Source organism: Muntiacus reevesi, chromosome 7 (genome assembly GCF_963930625.1).
Source record: "Muntiacus reevesi chromosome 7, mMunRee1.1, whole genome shotgun sequence".
Classification (NCBI taxonomy): Eukaryota; Metazoa; Chordata; class Mammalia; order Artiodactyla; family Cervidae; genus Muntiacus; species Muntiacus reevesi.
In genome coordinates, this window is record NC_089255.1 from 53789348 (window position 1) to 53808912 (window position 19565).

A 19565-nucleotide genomic window follows, 5' to 3' on the forward strand; every position below is an offset into this window, starting at 1 on the left:
AAGGATTAATCTCCAAAATATACAAACAGCTCTTGCAGCTCAATATAAAAACAAAGAACACCATAAAAAAATGGGTATAAGACTTAAACAGACATTTCTCCAAAGAAAACATACAGATGGACAATAGGCATATGAAAAGATGCTCAGCATCACTAGTTATCAGACAAGTGCAAATCAAAACTATCATCTCACACTGGTCAGAATGACTGTCAAAAAATTTACAAACAATAAATGCTGGAGAGGGTGTGGAGAAAAGGGAACCCTTCTAAACTATTGGTGGGAATGTAAACTGATACAATCATTATGGAGAAGACTATGGAGGTTCCTCAAAAAACTAAAAACAGAACCACTATATGACCCAGCAATCCCACTCCTGGGCATATACCCAGAAAGAACCATAATTTCAAAAGATATATGCACCCAATGTTCATTGCAACACTACAATAGCCAGGACATGAAAGCAAGCTAAATTTCCATCAACAGAAGAATGGATGAAGAAGATGTGGCATACGTATATATATATGCGTGGCATAAGATGTGGCATGTGTGTGTGTGTGTGTGTGTATGGCTGAGATATATATAACTCAATCATAAAAAGGAATGGAATTGTGTCATTTGTAGAGACATGATAGATCTAGAGACTGCCACACAGAGCGAAGTCAGAAGGAGAAAAGGAAAAAAAGGAAAATTTTGTAGTAACGCATTATGTGGGATCTAGAAAAATGGTACTGATGAACCTATTTGAAAAGCAGAAACAGAGACACAGACCTAGAGAACAAACATGTAGAATACCAAAGGTGGCATGGAGGGGCTGGGCTGAATTGGGAGATCGAAATTGACATGTATGCACTACCATATATAAAATAGATAACTAATGAGAACCTACTGTATAGCATAGGGTACTCAATGCTCTGTGGTAACCTCAATGGGAAGGAAATCCAAAATGGGAGGGATATATGTATACTAACAGCAGATTCACTTTGCTGTTTGGTATAAATTAACACAACATTGTAAAGCAACTATAAAAAATTTTTTTACAAAAGCATTCAAGCTCAATAATTACTTTATCTCAACATCAACAAAAGCAAAATCAGCCCCAAGGTGTTACACTGGACTAATCTATTAACCAATAGAAGCAATAATATTAATATGAGTAACAAGAAATATTTCTCCTTGCACAATCTACATAAGTAACTAATATTATACTGATAGTTAACAGCAAATAAGAAGAGGTGGCAAGAATACACAGAAGAACTATACAACAAAGGTCTTAATGACTTGGATAACCATGAGAGTATGATCACTCATCTAGAACCAGACATCCTGGAGAGTGAAGCCAAGTGGTCCTTAGGAAGCATTACTACAAACAAAGCTAGTGGAGGTGATGGAATTCCAACTGAGCTATTTCAAATCCTAAAAGATGATGCTGTTAAAGTGCTACACTCAATATACCAACAAATTGTGAAACTCAGTAATGGCTGCAGGACTGGGAAAGGTCAGTTTTCATTCTAATCCCAAAGAAAGACAATGCCAAAGAGCATTCAACTCCTGTACAATTGCAGTCATTTTACATGCTAGCAAGGTTATACTCAAAATCATTCAACCTAGGTTTCAACAGTACACGAACCAAAAACTTATAGATGTACAAGCTGGATTTAAAAAAGGCAAAGGAACAAGAGATCAAATTGGCAATATCTCTTGGATCACAGAAAAAGGAAGGGAATTCCAGAAAAACATCTGCTTCATTGACAGTACTAAAACCTTTGACTGTGTGGATCACAACAAACTGGAAAATTCTTAAAGAGATGGGAATACCACACTACCTTACCTGCCTCCTGAAAAACTGGTATACAAGTCAAGAAGCAACAATTAGAGCCAGACATGGAACAATGGACTGTTTCAAAACTGGGAAAGGAGTATGTCAAGGCTGTATATTGTCACCCTACTTATTTAAATAAGATGCAGAATATTTCATGCAAAATGCTGGTCTGGGTAAAGCACAAGCTGGGATCAGGTTTGCTGGAAGAAATATCAATCACTTCAGATATGCAGATGATATCACTCTAATGGCAGAAAGTGAAGAGGAACTAAAGAGCCTCTTGATGAAAGTGAAAGAGGAGAGTGAAAAATCTGGCTTAAAACTCAACATTCAACAATTGAAGATCATGGTATCCAGTCCTATCACTTCATGGCAAATAGATGGGTAAAAATGGAAACAGTGACAGACTATTTTCTTAGGCTCCAAAATATCTGTGGATGGTGACTGCAGCCATGATATTAAAAGACACTTGCTCCTTGGAAGAAAAGCTATGAAAATCCTGGACAGTGCATTAAAAAGCAGAGACATCATTTTGCCAACAAAGGTCTGTATAGTCAAAGCTATGGTTTTTCCAGTAATCATTTATGGATATAAGAATTAGACCAGAAAAAAGGCTGAGTGCTAAAAAATTGATGCTTTTGAGCTGTGATTTTGGAGAAGACTCTTGAGAGTCCCTTGGACTGCAAGGAGATCCAACCAGTCCATCCTAAAGGAAATCAGTCCTGAATATTCACTGGAAGGATTGATGTTTAAGCTGAAACTCCAATACTCTGGCCACCTGATGCAAAGAAAAGACTCATTGGGAAAGATACTGATGCTGGGAAAGATTGAAAGCAGGAGGATAAGGGGGTGACTGAGGATGAGATGGTTGGTTGGCATCACTGATTCATTGGCAATGAGTTTGAGCAAACTCCCGGAGATAGTGAAGGACAGGCAAGCTGCCCCTGGGTGCTGCAGTCCAGGGGGTGGCAAAGAGTTGGACACATCCGAGTGACTGAACAACAACAACAGCAAATCAATGCAATTCAACATCAAGGTTCTTATTAAATACACTTTAACCCAACATAGGCAGGCACTCAAGAAAGATTAAAAAAATATTTAACTAAGTCTGTGAAGTATGATACTTAGTATTATTGTTTTCATTCTTTATATCCTCCTACACCAGTTTTGGTAGTTCCTAAGTAAACAGCAGAAAATAGTAAGAGATTTAAACAGTGGAGACTCTGAGCATATCCAGTAATCCTCTGTGTTGTCTGTTACTCTCAACTTCAACAATAAGTATAATTATAATACACACACAAGCAGGCAAGAAAAAAGCCAGTTAGGATAATGAGGGTAAATTAAAAGCTTGGGAAATTATCACATCTTGGGAATGATAAAAAGGATTTACCAGGTAATAATAATAAGAAACCTGTATGCAGGTCAAGAAGCAACAGTTAGAACCAGACATGGAACAATGGACTGGTTCAAAATTGGGAAAGGAGTACATAAAGACTGTATATTGTCATCCTGTTTATTTAACTTAGATGCAGATACATCATGCAAAATTCTGGGCTGGATGAGTCACAAGCTGGAATCAAGATTGTCAAGAGAAATATCAACAACCTCAGATATGCAGATGATACCACTCTAACAGCAGAAAGTAAAGAGGAACTAAAGAGCCTCTTGATAAGGGTGAAAGAGAAGAGTGCAAAGCTGGCTTAAAAATCAACATTCAAGAAAGGAATATCATGTCATCTGGTCCCATCACTTCATGGCAAACAGATGGGGAAAAAGTAGAAAACAGTGACAGATTTTCTTTTCTTAGCTCCAAAATCACTGTGGACAGTGACTGCAGCCATGAAATTAAAATACACTTGCTCCTTGGGAGAAAAGCTATGACAGACCTAGACAGCATATTAAAAAACAGAGACATTTCTTTGCCAACAAAGGTCCACATGGTCAAAGCTACAGTTTTCTAGTAATCGTGCATGATGAGAAAGTAGACTGAATGCCAAAGAATTAATGCTTTCAGATTGTGGCACTGGAGAAGACTCTTGAGAGTCCCTTGGACTTTAAGGAGATCCAACCAGTCAATCCTAAAGGTAATCAACCCTGAATATTCATTGGAAGGACTGATGCTGAAGCTTCAATCTTTGGCCACTTGATGCAAAGAACTGACCCACTGGAAAAGACCCTGATGATGGGAAAGATTGAGGAAATAGAGAAAGGAGTGGCAGAGGATAAGATGGTTAGATTGCATCACTGACTCAATGGACATGAATATGGGCAAACTCTGGGAGATAGTGGAGGACAGAGGAGCCTGGTGTGTTGTAGTCCCTGAGGTCGCAAAGAGTTGAACATGACTTAGCAACTGAACAGCACCAAGAAGTCGTGGTAGGTACTTGGAGCAATATATAGGAAAGGTAAATCATGTTGGAAAACATTTGACCTGGTTGATTTACCACTAGGTCATCAGTGATCCTTCTGACTGTAGTATTAAGCACCTCTGAAACAGCTACTTTCTTAGAACTGATTCTTAAATAAGTGAATTGAGGTGGAGGCTTGACTGAGCAGAAGGTTTGATACTCATGATCCAAAAATGTACAAACAGACTCCTACAACAGACCCACACGGTAAACACCCACCAGAAGACAGCTCTGTGTGGGATCAGACATATGGAGGAAGGATTACCAGAGAATAAGAGAGAATGCTCTTCTACCCTACCATTAATCCAGGCTGAATCAGCACTAGCATCTGACCTGAAAATCTTTTGTCTCTATCAACTTTTGGTAAAGTCACCTAAAGAATCTTTTATTCTATCCATTTTCTGCTTGAAAAGTTTTTATTCATCAGTAGGGCTTCGGGTGGCTCAGCAATAAAGAATCTACCTGTGATGCAGAAGACACTGGTTCAAACCCTGGGTTGAGAAGGTCTCCTGGAGAAGAGCATGGCAACCCACTCCAATATTCTTGCCTGGAGAATCCCATGGACAGAGGAGCCTGGCGGGCTATAGTTGGACATGACCGAAGTGACCGCGCGCGCGCGCACACACACACGCACACACACACACACACACACACACACAGAGTACCAGATAATAATGACAGACTCTATGAGAACTTGAGAAGTCACAGAACACACACAGAATTCCTATGAAATGTTCCTGATTTTTAAAATTTGTTTAATCCAACTAGCCACCGGTACCAAAGATTAAAAAAAGGTATTGGAGAAGACTCTTGAGACTCCCTTGGACTGCAAGGAGATCCAACCAGTCCATCCTAAAGGAGATTAGTCCTGGGTGTTCATTGGAAGGACTGATGTTGAAGCTGAAACTCCAATACTTTGGCCACCTGATGTGAAGAGCTGACCCATTGGAAAAGACCCTGATGCTGGGAGGGATTGGGGGCAGGAGGAGAAGGGGATGACAGAGGATGAGATGGTTGGATGGCATCACTGACTCGAGGGACATGGGTTTGGGTGGACTCCGGGAGTTGGTGATGAACAGGCCTGGCATGCTGCAGTTCATGGGGTCGCAAGGAGTCAGACATGACTGAGCGACTGAACTGAATAAACAAAATAACTAAACTGCAAAATATGTGTGTAAGCAGAAATCTGAGTGGCAAAGGTTTAGAAACCATTAAGAACATCATTAAGATATCACTGAAGTTTTATCTCACTTAGTCTCAGTTCCCAGGTGGTTTTCCTATGCGTGTATTATAACCCAGAGACCCAGGATTCAGATGTTTGGTTTGGCTTTGCCCTGGCTTTCCTGAAATATCATCCTGCCAGCTACATAGAGTAGAATAATTTAATTGTGGGTTTTAATAACAGCAGATGAAATGGATTTGGGGCAATTAATTATGCACTTAATTTTAAAACTCACAACCACTAATTTACACTAAAAGAAAGGTGGATTCAGACTGAAATTATTCAGTTTGACTCTACTGCATGATCAGACTGATCCTTATGGACTTCCTACCCACCCTGAGTGTGAGATACAGATTTGATTGGTAGTGTGGGAAATAAATCCATGGCAACAGAATATGATAATCTTTTTATAAGGGAAGCCTAAAAGCTCAATACATCAAGACTGCATCTGGCTCAGCATCTAAACTGTGAAGGGGCTCTCCATGAAGATGAATAACACACCTCTGATACTGAAGAAGAGTCCAAGCACAAGAGTTTACTTTGTTTCATTCCTACATTTGAGAAAAAGTATGATATTGTGTGTCTTCTTCTTTTTAGTCTTTCTGATTTAAGAGTGGCAAAACTAATCAGTAGATGTCTGTTAAGCATGTGTCTTTCCAAAATACACAAATAAGTCATGACTAGACTCCAAAGAGATAGCTAGCCATCTCAAGAATAAATTTCAATCTTATTTGAGAACTGAAGTCATAGGTTAAAATAATAAGTCAATATTTATTGAACTAATACTTAAAGCAAATTCTGAATGAAAGTAATGAACTTCTTCAAAGATGTGTTTGATTTACCATTATATCCAAGAAAACAAACAACTAGCCAAAGAATGAACCTACTCAAGAAGGCAAAAGACCTATACTTCAAAAACTGTAAGATACTGATGAAATAAAATTGAAAATCACACAAATAGATGCAAAGATATACTATATTCTTATACTGGAAGAATCAGTATTGTTCAAATGACTATACTACCTGAGGCAATCTAAAGATTCAATGCAACCCCTATCAAATTAACAATGACATTTTTCACACTACTTAAATGAAGAAAAATTAAAATTTGTATGGGAACACAAAAGATCTCAAATAGCCAAAGAAGAACAGAGCTGGAGGAACCATGCTCCCTGACTTTTGACTATGCTACAGACTATATTAAAATACTACAGTAATCAAAACAATATGGTACTGGCATGAAAACAGACACAGAGGTCAATGGAACAGGACAGAAAGCCGAGTAATAAACTCATGCACTTATGGTCAATTAATCTATGACAAATGAATCAAGAATAAACAAGTCTCTTCAACAGATCATGCTGGGAAAACTGGACAGCTACATGCAAAAGAATGAAATTAGAACATTCTCTAACACCATATGCAAAAATAAACTCAAAATGTATTAAAGACCCCAAAACAGGGTGCTATATATAAATCTCCTAGAGGAAAGGAAAGGCAGAACACTATCACAGTGGTATCTTTTGGATCTGTCTCCTGAAGTAAAGGAAATAAAAACAAAAATAAACAAATGAGACCTAATTAAACTTAAAATCTTCTGCCCAGCAAAAGAAACCATCAACAAAATGAAAACACAACTTACTGATTGGGAGAAAATATTGCAAATGATATGACTGATAAGAGATTAATTTCCTATTTTAACATTTGCTGATGAGATGATAGCTTTTTCCTATAAGACCAAAATGAAGTTTATCTAGAATGAACTTCTCATTCTTTGAGAACCACACCATTAATAAGCAAACTTAATTAATGAGAAAAAAAGACATAACATAGATGTGTTAGTAGTTTCCCATGAGCTAATTGCATTAACATTTCTAAAGCCTAAAACATAGCAGGCTGTCTTAATTCATTTATGGGGTTAAGAGTTCAGTTCTTTGGAACCACACTGATATGTATAGCATGAATACAACTCATCCCTGTCATGCATGTAAAGATTTTCTCCCTGCCTTTCTTCCTTCCTCTATTCCTTTGCCAGCCAGTTGCTAAGCTCTAAAAACTAGAATTTCAAAGAGGAATGAAAGGTCATTTCTGCCCTTAAGAAACATACAGTAATGAGAGGAAAACAGGCCAGTGAACGAGAACTTAGAGTGTAGTGTTGTAAGTGCTCCTCAACTGCAAGATACTCAGAGTTCTGGGGAGCAAACAACAAGACATCACTATAAAATTGCAGGGTCATGAAAGATTTTCCAGGGGTGGTGATGCTTAAACTGAGTCTTAAAGTGAAATGAATTTAGAGAGTCAGAGGAGAGACAGCACTGAAAACATGATTATAATACATTTGGATAGTAATTACTTAGGCCACTTACCTTTCACCGTAAGTGACACTGAGCTCATCCAGAACCCCACTGAGTTTAACCTGAAGTTCTTTTAGAACAGTACTAGCTTCAGGATCTAACTGCAAAGAGATCATAAACAATATTACTTTGGAGTTCTGAGAAAGCATAGCTTTTATTTCTTAGAAGCATGAAGTATTTTTGCTTATTATAAGGTAAACTTCAAACAATATGGCATACATATCCTTTTTTCTTTCCTTCTTTAATCTTTGAAATCAAATGCAACATTTAGAAAATTCTAATTAAATTAAAAGTTTTACTATGAAAAAAATTGATTAAAATGCATAGCATGCATACAAAAAAGAGCTATAGAGCAAAGCCTTTGTTGGTTATAGCAGTGGGATGCAAGGCATGACAAAATATATTACAGAACATGATAATTTCATGACTTAGAAAACTGGTCATATGTTAGTTGAACATGTGTGTTGCTTGAAAACATTTTCATCTGTAATATCCCTGTAAATAAACAGAACCACTGAAAAAATTTTAAATTGCTAAAAATTAATTTTTGTACATTATGTTGTGCCTTAGTTGAAGGAGTTTTCATATTTTTTCAAGTACAGAACTAAAAGTAATAAACAATTATCCTGTTGCTCCAGTGTGTTTCTCTATAGGTGATAGGCCTAACTTTTCTTCCTCGATGCCAAATTTTAACTCAGAATTCAAGTTTAAGTTTCCCATTTTATTATATATATATATTTTTTTAAAGTTTTTCTTTTGTGTGGGGTAAGGGTAAAAATAATTATATCAAGATGACATATTATGCTTATTATTACAATGTAAAAGCCAAATTCTTTTTATCTGATTTCAGTTCTAAAATAATATTAATCGATATTAGAAAATAACTTACACTATAAGTAAACACAAACAAAAGACCAAACTGTTAATGTGGCAGAATTTTTTATAATTAAAGTGATGGATGAACACAAACTTTACTAGCATTTTAGAAAATTTTATCCTTTTTTAATTATATTTTTGCAAGCTAGTTGTCAAAATAGAATGACAAAGAACAGATGTATTGTATCTAGCCGATAGAAATTCATGTAAAGGGGAGCCTAGAATATTCTTTGAAATTTAAACCAATCTTCATTTGAGTCTTCAGAAATTCAGTTTCCTATCGTTAGTACCTATAGTTCTTGCTCAAGTTGGTCTATCGCTGAAGAGAGGAGTTTAGGATAAAGAAAACCTTGTGAAGTAAAGCAAATGAAAGAAGGACTTACTTACTATAAATAAGAGAACCTAAGAACACCAAATACATGTATGACACAAATCAATTTAAACTCATGGAAGCTAACCCAGGATCAAAAATTGTCCTTAATAGAATACACTGATCATAAATCCTACAGTCCTCCAAGAAACTTTTCTAATAATAAGAAACTACTAGGAAGAAGTATTATCTATACACCTCAGCAGCTGCATTGCTCTATGTTATACTTACATGACTAAAAACAAAATAGAAACCAAATATTCCATTTAAAATCTGATACTTTACTGGTTATATTGAACCAATCCTTAATGTCAATTTTCACTCAAATCTAGGTGATTTTAGCATTAGTTAGTTTCTGACCCTAAGTCAATGCTGTTTTTCTGGTCTATATCATTTCCTGCCTCTGTCATTAGAGATTATCCACACATGCATGAGCAAGCTTAACACATACAGATTTCTCTAGAAGTTGGAAACTTACAATAAATAACCCTAAGCCTCATACTTTGGGAGTTCCATTCAGCTATAACCAGTAGCAAGGCAGTAATTAATAAAAAAAAATAGAGATTGCCTATTTTTAAAAAGCTCTGACATTGATATGCATTTAAACACAATTAGTGTAATAAACTGTATCTCCCAACCCTTAACCAAGAAAACATATGTGGATTGTTCACCCTAATCCTAGGAGCAATGAAAGCTGATTATTTTTTATGAATCATGTGTTTTTGCTATTATCCTATCAGTTTTAACCCAACTTCACTTGGGTAAAAATGTTCACCAACAGGAAATGAGAGAAGACCTCCCAAAGAATTTTCTCCAGGTCCCCCACTCCTTGGTAAACCTTGCTGGGGGGAGAGGTGGTTGTTCTGCCCTCCCCCACAGAACTGCCACCTTCAACAGCATGGTTTTCTTCAGGAAATTGGGCTGCTTCTTATTTAAAGTGTATATTTTGTTCCCATATTAGTTTGATATACACACTGAGTTACCTTATTCACCTGTTAATATAATTAAAGTCATACAAAAATGGTTAAATAGTTCAGTTGGGTGAAATTATCCTATTTTCCTATGAATCATTTTAGTCTATCTTAGGTATTTGGGGAGTGGAAATTTCCTATCAAATAATTGGTTAATACTTGAAAATCTGAAACTGTCAAACTATAGCAATTTAAACATTGGCTGACAGTTTTAATTTCCTGAGAGAAGCATGAGTTTTTAAGTGGGTGAAGCCAGAATGCCTCTGTCATATAAACAGGAAAAAAAAAAAGAAAAAGTTTGGTTTTAGTTAAGTATTTTGATATTTATTTAAAGCACATCAGTAAACCACTAACTACAAACAGTAATTTTGAGGCCAGTATATAAATTGAAGATCTTTTGTAATAATAACGGGCATAAATATCATACTCATCTAATTATAAAACAATCTTTTTGGCCAGCAAATTTACCAGTTCTTGAGTTTTTCTGCATTTGTTTGTGTCTGAATTGAGAAAATTTTCCTTACTCCTACAAACTCTCTAAATTTTATAAGAAATAATAATTTCTTATATATTGATTTATTGCCTAAATTCCCCATAGCATATTTTACAAATTACTGGCCACTTTGGAAAGATAAAAAGCTACCTAATTTTTTTAAAATAAACGTTTAAAACTTAACCTAGTTCCATAAGGAATATAACATCAAAAATAATTTGCATATTTTTATATTGTCATTTAGAATTATTAAAATCAAAAAGAGAAACAAAAAAAATAAATTTCAATCATTCAAAAGCCACAGTTAAAAACTTTTTAAATTAGAAACTGTATTAGCAGGTATACATGAACACCTTGGTTGGCAATGAAATAAAATATTAAGTGACTCCATGTAAAGAGGAACATACTCCATGAAAATTTAAGAATACTGGGTCAAAATCTGAATTTATAGTACAGCTTTTACAACAGATTTTATCCACACTTTGAAAAGTTGAGGAATTCCAAAATTTAGGCCGGATAAAGGGTGGTTTTAAAGGTCTGAGTGAACCATGGTCATGCTTGTGTAGTTATTTGAGTTTTCACACCACTGAGATTATTTATAGCATTGAGCTGTGGTGATATTAATGACTTCTCTGGAAGAGATAGCTAGCAGGCAAGGTTATCTTTGAAGTTTTTTGTCTTCAAGTCTCACTTCCACTTTTCTTTAAAAGACAATTTGCTTATCACCTTCTTTTGCAAATCTGACCCCATGTGTCACTAACTCCAGGCAGTTAGTGACTTTTGTTTGTGCACTAATTGTGTTCTGCATTATCACTGTCTATACAACATCCTTCTTTAACTGTTCTATAAATCTCTCTCTTCCATTAAACTCTACCTGACTTAACTTTCTCTTCTGGGTATTTGTCCCCGGAAGCCTAAGAATTTACTGGCCTTTATTTTTACAGTATCAAAGAGTCTGGTCATTAGTCTTGTGAGTGTCATATCCTCTTCAAGATATTTTTTTGCAGAAAATCCTTCAGTAAATGCAAACTTCACTACTACTTGGGCAGCAAGAAGCATGAAAAAATGCCTTCAAAGGTAACTGTGATATGCAGAGTGCTCCTTCTTAGATTGATGCTTTGCACTGACTTATTAACAGAATACTTTTGCATTTGAAATCTTTCATTCCTTAGCAACCACATGTTCTAGAGCTACCGAGTAAGTCTTAAATTCGAGTGTTTGAGTCATTGCCAGATCATGCCAGATTATATCCTGATATTTTCTTGGTTCCAAAAATATGGTTACCATATCCCCACTAGATTTTCTTTTTCCAGCATAAATTCTTTCCCTAAGGGACCTAATAGGACTGTATGTTATTTCAACCTCTTGTAACAGTAATTGTTAAACCAACCATTAAGTTCTTACTAGAGGTACAACTAGTGGGTTGGAAAGTTGAATTTAAATCCTTTAGATAGTTCAGTACAAACTACTGAAAAATAAAGGCTTCCTGTAGAAGAAGTTAAGGGTCTTTAGTGGAAATTTTATTCCTTTTCCACAGTGTTTATTACTATGTCATTTCCTCTCTCTTTTCTACAAGCTGCTAAACTGCCCTTTCTTATGTTCAGCTCATCAGCATTAGGGTTCTATTATTTGCTCACTGAAAGAAATGTAGATTAGGAAGGTCCCCTGGCTCTTATCTTTACAGTGTTCAAAATCTGGTCATTAGTCTTGTGGGTGTCACACCCTTGTCAAGATTTTTTGCAGAAAATCCTTCAGTAAATGCGAACTTCACCACTATTTCTATAAAAAAAAAGGAAATGTAGAATGTTATTCAACTTGAGTTTCTTTTTTTGCATTTTGTTTCCATCAAATATCCTGGTCTATCTTCAGTTTTTCCATTATTATTTTTATTATTCCAATGTATAAATCATACTTAAATAGCATTTATATTAACATAAAAGGTAAACAAATTATAAAAGAAAAGCCCAACTTATTTGTAACTACTTTCTCATTGACATCTAGCTAGTATCTTTTTCTTTTCTTGACCTTCAAACTGCACAACATAAGTGTAAAATTAACTCTCTTTTTATCTCTTAAATATTTATTAATCCTTTATAGTGTGGTTTGGCTCTGGATACTCCACTGAAATATTCACATATCACCAATGATCTCTTACTTGCTAAGACCAGTGACTTTATTTATCCTACTCAAACTACATTCACACTGATGTTTACTCTCTTTCAACCTCTTTATTTCCTTGTTTCTCCAGAGACTACCTTCTCCCAGATTTCCTATTTTCCTGCCTATTTGTCTATCTCTTTGGTTGACTTCACTTCTTCTGTATATTCATTATATATTAATGTCTTCAATTGTTCCTTCCTAGTCCTCTTTTTTCCACTCTATATTCCCTTCTTGAACCATCACATTTATGCCTATGGTTTCCCATCTCTATGCTAATGATCTCCAAACCATCACCAACAGCTGTAACAGGATGCCTGAGTATATTCTCTCCTATTAACCTTTTCCACTTTGATGACTTCAAGCTCAACCTATCAAAAAAAAGAACTTGTTACCTGCCCAACCTTAGTTTCTCTTCTTATTGTCTCTGATTTGATTGATAACATGCAATTGTTTACGGCAGAATTCTGAGAGCCATCTTTGACTCTCCTCTGCTTTCTTTCTTCCATATTTACTTGAATATCAAATATGACTGATAACGTTTATGAAATGTTTTCTCCATCTGTCCTATCCTCTTCATTTTCTAATGCAGAATTTTTCTCATCCAAGCTATGTTGCAATCATCTCCAGGTTGTATTTGCTGTTTTCTCACTTCTATTGCATCCTCCTAATTGTTCTTAGAGTTGTTTTAATAAAGCCAAAATCTGATCATGGCACCTGCTGACCCCACTATTGACTTTCAACCAGGCAAGTGCTTCAACAAATTTCTTACAGCCTTATCTGGACTCTTGCTATTTCTTTTATTTTGAAAATATCACTTTTCTCCAGTCCTTCTACTTGACCAGAATTTATCCATCCTAAACTACCTAGGTCAACTGAAAATAGATGATTGAGAAATCAGTGAAAATTCCCTAGTGAATTCAGCAGGAAATTACTCTCCTGGAAATGCTCTAAATCACTTTCTAGAGCTATAGCATTTGGCATGGATACTATGGTATGTTGTCAGAAATAAAGAACACATGGTTCTCTCCATTGCAAAAAATATTATGCCCTAGATCTACCAATGCAACTCTGTCTTTACTTTCTTTTTTTATTCCTCATATGAGAGAACCTCCCCAAGAACTTATAAGATTGTTTTCAGAAATAGACTATGACATTTTTGTGCCATTCAGATGTGAATGAACTGTTATGCTAGAGGTATCAATTATATAAATTCATGCTCCTAACTTCTTGCTTTCAAAAAGTGGAAGAACAGCAGTAGCTGTCTCACATCCTAATTAAGGAGAGTATGCAGTAAAACCAACTGTCACTGTGTTTCAAACCAACTAAATATCTTTGAGATATGTTAAGTTAGGTTCTTCAGACTAGACAACTGAAGGGAAAAAATGCCTCATCTTGTATAGTTCATTCAATATAGTTTTGAGTTAATGAAATATGGCAAATTGTTATTTTTTTCTATTTCTATTTCTCTGAACTTTTAAAAATACCTTCAAGCCTTATATGAGAGACATGACATTCTTGTCTTTAAAACTTTTTTTTCTCCTTTTCACCTATGATACATACATTAACCTTATACTCTTTGGGTTGCTAACAAGGTTCTTTTCCTTATAATTACACATTGTTAGACTAGAACCTCAGAAATTCTATAGTCCAGTTATTTCTTTCTTACGGATGGGGATAATCAAGGTCTAGATGATGTGTCATTCACTTGACACATTTGGAGGCCACAGGAGGATGAAAAAGCAATCTAAGAAATGATATTCTTTTAAGAAATTCTCTGACTGTGGTCATTAAAAAGACAAGCAAGCACAATAACTTGACTTGGAAGGAATATGGGGCTTATTAGCTCTACCTATTGGCGGACTATGAATCAGGACAGAGGAAGGATGTCAGGAATAAAGCAAATGAGACACAAACTTTATGTTCAGATTTTTTTCTGTAAACACCGTTTGCCCTGTCTCACTCTGTCTTTGCCTTTCAGTTGCTCGCATTACTGAATCTCGCCACTCTTCAGCAGTGTGAATAGAGGCTGTTCAATCAACTGAACTGAGGACCTGTCAGAGTCAGCAGAATACCTTCAGGGAGCCATCTGCATGAGGTGCCTGACGGCCACTCTGCCAAGTAGGACAATTGGCTGGATTAGAGAAGTAAAGTTTTACTAAGTTTCTGCATTGATGTATGGCTCATTGATGCAGTCATAAACAACTGCAAGGGATCCACAATAGGACAATAAAATAGGTCTATTATAGAAAATAGCAGTTAAAGTAAAACTCTGTTTCTCTCCCTTCTGGCTATGGCTTGCATTCTCTCCCCTGAAATTTTCTTAAAGTTCAGAGGAAGTTTCGTTAAAAAGATGCTCAGTAGCATGGAGGTGACCCTGTGCTGTCTGGAGAATGAGCTGGGAAATGAAGTTAACAAGAAGAACCTGTTTGGGTCTGGATTTTATTTTGACATGGATTTTCCACCCAGAAGCCTCTCAGCCTCCAAGGGAGCACCTTTCCTTAATATTGCCAGCTTAGCAGTTAGCTGAACTTTATGTAGTAGTAGTGCTAGAATCAATCATATTTATTAAATCGCCTCAAGTGATTTGCCCTTTTGGCCCTTATCATTCTCTTAGCTTTCTATTAATTCTAATTTATTAACTCTAATTGCAGAGTGGTTAGGAGGAGAAAGAAACCAGGTAGTATCTTCAGGCTACCAAAATAAAGGGCCAGCACTTAAAATTCAAGTTATCCATTCTTGAAGCTAGAAATACCTGCTTACTTTTACTGAATTCAGCCAAATACCTCTCACCTTTGAGTTTTATCTACACAATAATAAGCTAGTTTGAATTGATTCTTTGAATTACTGTGGGGCAAAATGTAACATGAAATTAAAAGACGCTTACTCCTTGGAAGGAAAGTTATGACCAACCTAGATAGCATATTAAAAAGCAGAGACATTACTTTGCCAACAAAGGTCCGTCTGGTCAAGGCTATGGTTTTTCCAGTGGTCACGTATGGATGTGAGAGTTGGACTGTGAAGAAAACTGAGTGCCAAAAAATTGATGCTTTTGAACTACGGTGTTAGAGAAAACTCTTGAGAGTCCCTTGGACTGCAAGGAGATCCAACCAGTCCATCCTAAAGGAGATCAGTCCTGGGTGTTCATTGGAAGGACTGACGTTGAAACTGAAACTCCAGTACTTTGGCCACCTCATGCGAAGAGTTGATTCATTGGAAAAGACCCTGATGCTGGGAGGGATTGGGGGCAGGAGGAGAAGGGGCCGACAGAGGAGGAGATGGCTGGATGGCATCACTGACTCGATGGGCATGAGTTTGAGTAAACTCCAGGAGTTCGTGATGGACAGGGAGGGCTGGAGTGCTGCGATTCATGGGGTCGCAAAGAGTCAGACAGGACTGAGCTGAACTGAAGATGTAACAATTACAACTCTCCTTTGAAACATGTATTTGCAAGTTTAGAAATGGGGATTCCCCTAATATGCCTTATCTTTTTAATTGTTCTGACTTCCCTAATAAATTCAAAGTTTTCTGAGGGTGGGAGTCTACATTTCATTAATTATTGTTACCTCTGTAGTCTAGCAAAAATATACAGCTCATAATAGGTATTCAGCAAATCAATAATTTGGTGAATGAATGTTCATGTTCAGCAAGCTCTTATCTCTGTTTTTCTTGAGGCAGTCAGCCCCAAGGGTAAGAGGTACTTAACGTGGTTCAGGCAGATCAGGAGGCATTTGTCTTCTAAGAATCCCTTTCACTGAGTCCAACAGGGAGCTCTGCTCTGACTGTTATTTTATAAGGACTCACTCATTCTTAGAAGATCCTTGACAGCAAGAGCAGTTATTTAAATATCTTTATTTCCTATCTCAACTCCTGTCATCCTATAGAAAACAGACACCAGTAGACACTTCAATTACATGGGATGAACTTGGCAAATTTGCTTTATGAAATAATTTGGAACTAACAGGAAGACATAATATGACTAGTTAAAATTGACTACTTTATTATCTAATGACATCTAGTACCTACTTCGATAATTTTACTTTCTAATTTATTTTGTACTTCTGGAAAAGAGAAATCATGGATGGCTTCTCATTTAACATATTAACTAGAGCATTATATGTGTTTACATTGAGAAAGGGTGAGACAAGATCAGAAACCTGAACATAAAGTTTTTAAACTCTTTACAACTATAACACCTCCTTTAATACAATTATATATAAAATGTAAGCATAGAAGTCCAGAGTTTTAAAAATGCTGGATATTTGTATAAGACTGCAAGTTAGTCACCTATATTTTGAGATTATTATATTCTTTAATCCAAATACTTCACTGCATATTGCATGCTGTATCAAGATCTGTTCGAATACACTGAGTCCAATGTGTTCTCAAAACTCAAAATATTTTAAGTAGCTGAGTTAGGAGTCAGGCATAAGGGTATTCTGAGCCACTTCCTAAGTATCTAGTAGCTATCCTAAAAGCAAAGAGCATTAATTCTTAAAATGTGGTCTCCTAACCAGTACCATCAGCATCACATGGGAATCTGTTAGAAATATAAGTCATGAGGCCCAACTCCAGAACTACTGAGTTGAATAGTCTAGGATGGAATTCAGCAATGTGTGTTATAATTAGCTCTCTGGGCAGTTCTCATACCTGCTAATGTTCAAAAACTACTGGCACGAAGTATTATTTCTCTTAAAGCAGTGGTCTTCAACCCCTGTAGCCCAGAAAGTATGAAAGAACTTTGCTAATTGAAATAGAACAGAAGTCAATTTCTATCCTCTCTGATCAGAGGTTGCTTAGCTGAAGGCTGCATCTGAATGACTAGTAAGTTTTACAATGAATTTCAATCACCTACATGTGTTTACTTTTAGACAGTCAGATTCAGTTTTTAACTGACACATTGAATTCATCATTAAAAAATGAAGAGCAATATAGTTTGCATCTCTGCAGCAAAAGATAATTAAATTGCTCATTAAAATATGTACATTTTTAGGATAGGTGGATTATGTCCCTGATTCCAAGCCCTGTTCAGGAAAGTTTAACAAGGTAAGATGAGTCAAGAGATTTAATCCTTCCAAGACATATCAATAAAAATAACATTGCTGTAACACCTACTTGGTCTGCTCTGTGGTCAGCAGAATGGGAGAATTTAGCTAAGTAAATACCTGCCCTCCATTTCTCCTAAATGTATTAATAATGGCTAACTTCTAGAATTTGAAGTATAGTTAATAGGATAGCAGGCCTATGAATAATTATAGATTCTACTATTCAATATTATTTTATCATCGCAATATTGTGAAGGAGTAATGCACCCTCTGCTTACACAGCATGGTCATAATTCTTCTAAACCAATTACCAAAATGCAAGTTAATAACCAATATCTCATAACTTTCTGGAAAGAAATTAAATTTGGGATTATCTGATTTTCTTTTTCATGTACTTGTGCAAATTAGACTGCAGATCAAGCAACTACAACTAAGTCCCTTCTGTAGACTGTTAGCAATATGTTTTTATGAAAAATTGAATATAGGACTAAGTATTTATTTGCAATTGATATATGCTGAGTTATACTCATGACAAAATTAAGCTATTAAAATGATATATACAAAAATATATCTGTTTTATTTTTGAGCTATTTGAACTATTATAGAAAGAAAGCCCCAGAAAGATAAAACAATTGTTAGTGGCTACATGAAAATTATTACCTGGCATTCTGATGATTGTTTTGCTGTTAGTGTTACATAGGGACAATTAATACCATATGGGAGCTGTGGTGTAAATGATTTAACTTCTAGCTCAAATCAGTCCCTACCACAGTTTGGTTATTTTATCTGTTTTACTATAGTGATTCATAAAACTGTATGAACATAAAAGATCACCTGGGATGCACTTAAAAAAAAAAAACTCTGGGCCTCATTCCTAAAGGATATGTTTGCTTCATAGTTTATGTGAATTTTTAAAATTCCTATTTTCTAGAGTAATCAGAGAGTCATCAAGCCAAAGCATGCTCTCTTAATTTGTATGCAGATTATAAGAGACTATAAGAGCAGAAATTTAGTAGTTACTCTTTTGCTTTGATTCTTTTTTCTAAATAGGGCATTGGAAAAAAATGTGCTTACAGGACCCACAGGCTACTGTAGGACTGCTCAAGTGGCTGTATTTGGAGTTAGTGTCAACAGCATGACCCCCAAGACTGTCACAGCATTAGGCAATGTTTCCATCTTGGACTCCACGCAGAGAGTGAATTAAAAAAAAAAAAAAAGAAGAAGAAGTTTTAAACACTCTTTCTTTTTCCAGGGGGAAAAGAGATTGACCCTGCAAAGAAAGAGTAACTGCCCCAACAGTGGTTGGGTCAAAGCGACAGAGAGCTACAGCGTCATGCAAGCAGGCCTGCAAGTGGCCGGCACTTTACAGGTGGTCCAAGAGGCCAGCCACGCTATTGTCAGAAGCCAACTAAAGGACACATGGCATCAAAAACTATTTTGAGCAAAACGCACAAGCAATCATTTGCTAATTAGTTTTCTGTAGCAAGAAGTGCACAGCCTAGTACAGACGGTGGGGCACAGAGTAACAAGAAACTCTTAGAAGAAGGATAAAATCTAGTTGAGAAAGTTTTCCTTAGCAAACAGTCGAGGTTTTATAACCAGTCCCACTGTGAGGAAACAACTGGGAATTGGCAATAGTACAAACACACTGTCTTCTCATTAAAGGCCACCAAACATGCCTATATTAAGTGCTGTGTCTACTTTGAGTATCAAAAGGCAAATTTGTTTTTCTCAATAAAATCCTTTTTCATCTTAATGAAAGACTCAAGTTAAGGAACTATTTAAATACTGCCATATAGAAAACTAGAATGAAAGGACTCTAGTATTTTGAGGTTCTGGAGGCTCACTGT

General features: G+C 36.0%; 1 protein-coding gene across 2 annotated transcripts in view; it reads right to left on the reverse strand.

Moving 5' to 3' along the window:
• Positions 1-19565, reverse strand: part of UNC13C (unc-13 homolog C) — a 621734-nt gene that overhangs the window by 85761 nt on the left and 516408 nt on the right. For both annotated transcript variants that reach the window (XM_065940669.1, XM_065940670.1), the window contains one exon: positions 7816-7904. In XM_065940669.1, the coding sequence (XP_065796741.1) occupies positions 7816-7904 (89 nt within the window). The remainder of the gene's footprint in view (positions 1-7815; positions 7905-19565) is intronic.